The sequence below is a fragment of the Pollachius pollachius genome (assembly GCF_949987615.1).
Source record: "Pollachius pollachius genome assembly, chromosome: 4".
In the NCBI taxonomy this organism is placed as follows: domain Eukaryota; kingdom Metazoa; phylum Chordata; class Actinopteri; order Gadiformes; family Gadidae; genus Pollachius; species Pollachius pollachius.
The window spans coordinates 31,593,590-31,598,589 of NC_136937.1; the positions used below are offsets into that span (position 1 = coordinate 31,593,590).

Sequence of the window (5,000 nt, forward strand, 5' to 3'; positions counted from 1 at the left end):
CCCGTCATGAGCGACCGCCGGGGCCCCGGGGCCACGCCCCCACTGCCGCTGTGCCTCCCCACGGTCCCCTGCCCCCTCAGGGTGGGGGGCCAGCCTCCGCTCACCCCTGGGCCCCTCAGGGGCCCCATGCTGGGCAACACCAACACCTGGGGCGGAAGAGGTCAGAGTTCGCACGCGGTGACGCAATCTTCAGATTGAATTGTCATTTATTTTATTTTATTGACGTATTTTTTATTTTATTGACAAAATTGGCAGGAAAAATAGAAATAATTAAATTGAACTTGTTGTGATTTAATTGAAGAGTTAATTGGCAGGGACAGTACAAATCAATTACTGTTCCAGTTCACGCTTAGATGTATGTTTGTCTAGTCAAGGCGCTGATTCACGTCCGTGAGCACATCACGACATAACTATTCCAAAATAAATGCAAACAGTGTACGTTATGTTGGGGGACGCCAACATTACATTAACGCTTTCAGAGTTTTCTCTGACAGTGTGAGGGCAGTTCAGGTTTTTGGTTCACAGAATTCGTTGGTTGTGGTTTTGCCCCCCAGATACGATATCAGAGGAGCACGCCAACATCTGGGGGGCGTGGCACACCACCCTGAAACCCATGGGCAACGACCAATCAGACAGCGGTAAGAGGCTGGGGGGAGATGTCAATCATTTATTTGAAATAATCGACTTTTAATTATTAAATACAAATACATCAATGCAACCATAATTTTGCTTCTTCTATTTTACCTCTGTTAAAAAAAATTGAAAACGCTGAAATATAACTTCCAAACTTTTCCAAACGAAAATTAAACATCCAATTATTCATCCAATTAAGATCCGCCCATCAATTACCTCCCACGACAACCACCGTCCCCCGCCCTCACCCCCCCCCCCCCCCATTGCTCCAGGTTCCCACGGCAACGTGTCGGACGGGAGCTCCCGCAGCTCTCAGGAGGGCCTGGACGGTCTCCACGGCGACGGCCGGCCAGCGGTGAGACGCACCCTGACCTCGCAGGGCGTGGCCGAGGTCAGGCCACACCCCCCGGTGAGCCGCACCGTCTCCACGCCGCTCGGCGACCGGCGACGCCCCCAGCTCAACCTCGACCTATCCGGGACCTCGCGCCCCCTCGGCGGCGGCCAATCGGGGAGTGGGCGTGGCGGCGGCGGGAGGGTCGTCAGCGGCAACGCCACGCACACCTCCCCCCCGCCTCGGACCCTGGCGGGGACGACGAACGTTGTGGGTGCGGTTGCCATGGCGAACAACAACAACAACCTCAGAGCCCCGCCCCCGTACGGCAGCCTGCGGAGAACGGCCCCGCCCCCTGCGGAGATGGGGGCGGAGCCGGGGGCGGAGCCGGGGGCGGGGTCCGGGAGGTCGGAGTGGCAGGACTGGCAGAGGGACCGCTGGCAGATCTGGCAGCTGCTGTCGTCGGACAACGCCGACACACTGCCCGAGACGCTGGTGTGACACACACACACACACACACACACACGCACACACACACACACACACACACACACCGGACACACACATGCGCACACACAGGCACACACACACACGCACACACATACACATACACACACTCACACTCACACACACACACACACACATGCACATACACACACACGCACACACACACGCACACACACACACACACACACACACACACACACACACACACACACACCGGACACACACATGCGCACACACACACGCACACACATACACATACACACACGCACACACATACACATACACACACACACACACACATACACACAGACGCATACAAACAGAGTGCCATGGACTCGCATTGCATTCTGGGTGGTGTAGTTTCGGTGCGGGATTCGACGTGGGAGGACGCAGACGCGAGGATGACGTCTGCTTTAAGGAGATCCGCGCGGACGGGGTCACGGCCTCACAGACAGTGACCGGACAAACACACACACACACACACACTTTGACAACCACCAACCAGAACTTGTTTGTGTTTCCTTTTCCTTCTTGCGTCAAGGCCACCATCCTCCCCGAATGTCTGTCCCATCAGTTCACCGCCTCTCACTCCTCCTCCTCCTTCTCCTCCTCCTCCTCCCTTCGTCCGATTCCGTCCATTTCATACTTTTCGCATTTTTTTCCCCTCGCCCTCCAGTCCGTTCTCTTTACACCGTTTCCTGTCCCACGCTACATGTGATACCATAGCAACGAACATCTAATCTAATCCAAGTCCAAGTAGACCAGCGTGGAAGGATTAGCTACATTGCTGACATAATATTAGCGACATAAGATTTGCGACATTTAAAATGTTTAAACGGATTTAGATTTAGCGACTTTGAGCTATATTTGAGCTATATTCGTCCTGTAAAAGTATTCTAGGTGTCGCTAATCCCTTTAAGATACTACTCATTGACCTCAGTCTCAGCCAGCCAATCACAGTGTGACGCCACAGTCACATGTCAACGTGTTATCAACGTTTAATCCTAAACGAGGTGGTGTCTGCCGTCCACAAGCAGTAAACCATCTGCTAGCATGCTAGCATGCTAATGGTATGACGGTAGCGTTTGCATGATGGTGTTGTGAATGTAACTCGCTGCTGCCTTGCTTTGGAATGTACACGGGGCGCTCAAGAACCACTAGTATTGTTTTACGTGTTTTAAAATGTGTTGTTTGAAAAAAAGAGTTGAGAAAAAAAGAGAAAAATCCCATTCCCTCTATCGGAATTGTATTTAGCTTCTCGGAATGAGAAACGCAAAGGAAGACAAAAAAATAACTGCCCTTAAAAGAAATACCTCAAAAGTTATGCCGATCTTTCTTTCAGATTTTTCTGTTTTTATCGGATATCGTCCTGACGATAACTTCGCTCTGTGTAACTTTATTCTTCATATGTCAAAGACAAACAGTTATAGGAAAAAACAAACAACGAATAGCTCTTCACTTAGTTCGGGATTATGACCAATCGTTAAACGTGTTTTGATTCTGTCCCACCAGACTACGCTAAGTTTGTACGCATAAGTAGTCGCTGCTAAATGAGCATGTTTCGTGTGTACGGTTAACGTAGCTCAGTCCAGTCCTGTGGTGTACGTTGAGCTACGTTCAGAGTCAGCGTACATGGCTGTTTGTCAACGGTTTGTACATAAAACTACAAATATATTTGTAAAGTCTATTGTAAAATATTTACATTGTGAACCTACCTAAAATAAATTGGCAAGGCTTTAAAAAGGATGTCAAGGCAAGTCTTTATCGACTTGTCGGCGGTTTTAAATGTTTTCCTTTTTTCGCTATACTATTGAATGTATTAAATGTCAAAGCTTCTGTAAAGAGAAATTACGAGAGGAACGTTTTTTAATTTTTTTGTGCTTTTTGCAACGTGCCAAAGTCAGTTTCTTCACATCAGGATATAATCATCCAAGATTGTAAAACAGTGTCTCTTGATCGCAACTCATTGTGTGTTGGACCACCCGGAGTAATCAAACCTCACTTCAAACTAACTTTTATTTCCATGATTAAGCTCTTTTCCCACAAACATTTGCACATTCTGTAATCTGATATCTTTTATATCTGGGAGGTTTAAAGGATGAATATTAAAGAGGATAATTTGGACGTTGAATCGTTTATTTAATCTTCAAAGGTCTAATAGTTTGTATTTTAACAAGATAAAATCTAACAAAACCTCTGTACAAGTATTTCACCTTCACCAAATGTTTCTCTGTTTGCTTGTCGGCTGACTTCTGAATCCGATCCCAGGGGTAAACAGAACTTGTGTTGTGGTGTTTGTGAATGAAATGGTATGTGTCTAAAAGAAACGTTACTGCGCCAAGCTTAACTCTTGGGCAGCAGCGCCATCTGGTGAACCGATGGGTAATTACGCATTTCGCGTCGACCTGCCAGCCTTGCTTCAATTGAGACTCAGGCTTGTGTTTAAAACGCTCCCTCTGTGTTCCCTGTTGGAAAATCGCTTACAGTCGGTTTGTAAAGCACTATATCTGTAACAGTCTGTATCTGTGAAATAATAAATCAAATGTGCCATGGCTCTTGCCCCCTTTCCCATACCCCGCCCCCCCTGTTAAAACTTTGTTGAGGTTCTGTAATTCATATTTTGCGAGCGTTTGTATTACTTTTCGATTTTGAGTATTGTAATATATAAATACAATGTACTTTTTTTGTATTCTTGTGTTGTGTTGACCGTTACTGGCTGGAACCAAAGAAATTAGCATATGTGCTCTGAAAGACGGTGTTCAATCCAACTGCGCAGCCGCGTACCTTCGGGGCCGTCTACTGTCCGGGGGGCCGAGGGGGGGGGGGGCGAGGTCTGGGATCTGCTTTTGTACTGCATGTTGTCATCTTTATTGCTACGACGGAAATATTAAATGTGATTAAAAAAGAATTGCGGTTCGGATGAATATTTTGTGTTTTGCAACAAAAGGGAATGCAAAAAAAATGATACTAATAGAAGCTTGGCATAGTTTTAACCGAAATGTAGCCTATTGTTTATTTATTTGACCGAATAATAATAACATAAAAAAAAAAAATATATATATATATATATATATATATGTTTGTATGTAGGGAGGGTAGGGATCTGCGGTTTTTCTGGATAAAAGCACTGACATCTTTATGTATGTTCAATGTACGTTTTTCAACCAAAATATCAATATCATATATATAATGTGAGTTGATATGAATGTAAAAACAACTTAGTAAAAATCGGTTGACAAATATTAACGTGATTGTGCCTTTATCCAGTAAAAAACACCTCAACCCAGTTTTCTTACTTATAGTTTACCAGATTACTAAAAGCAGCAGACTCAAGATTAGTGTGATGAGCGGTACCTATGTGTCCTAAGACGACCCCTCAGTGCAAACGGTCCGTTGTGTTTGGTGTAGTGGCCCCATTCCACCACTAGAGACCGCTACAACCCTGACATCATCCCCCCCTCTGCGACTTCTCGAGGCCTTGTTCCTCACGCGGCTGTGACCATTTTCCCCCTCTTGATCGTGTATACAT

At 46.3% G+C, this 5,000-nt stretch overlaps 1 protein-coding gene across 2 annotated transcripts in view; it reads left to right on the top strand.

The window, feature by feature from the left end:
- LOC307074764 (rho GTPase-activating protein 6-like) overlaps positions 1-4,248 on the top strand; it is an 86,766-nt gene extending 82,518 nt beyond the window's left edge. For both annotated transcript variants that reach the window (XM_079735070.1, XM_079735071.1), the window contains exons 12-14: positions 1-160; positions 555-638; positions 906-4,248. The exon at positions 1-160 is cut by the window's left edge and continues 112 nt beyond it. In XM_079735070.1, coding sequence (XP_079591196.1) covers positions 1-160; positions 555-638; positions 906-1,465 — 804 coding nt within the window. In that variant the 3' untranslated portion in view covers positions 1,466-4,248. The remainder of the gene's footprint in view (positions 161-554; positions 639-905) is intronic.
- The last annotated feature ends 752 nt before the right edge of the window (positions 4,249-5,000 follow it).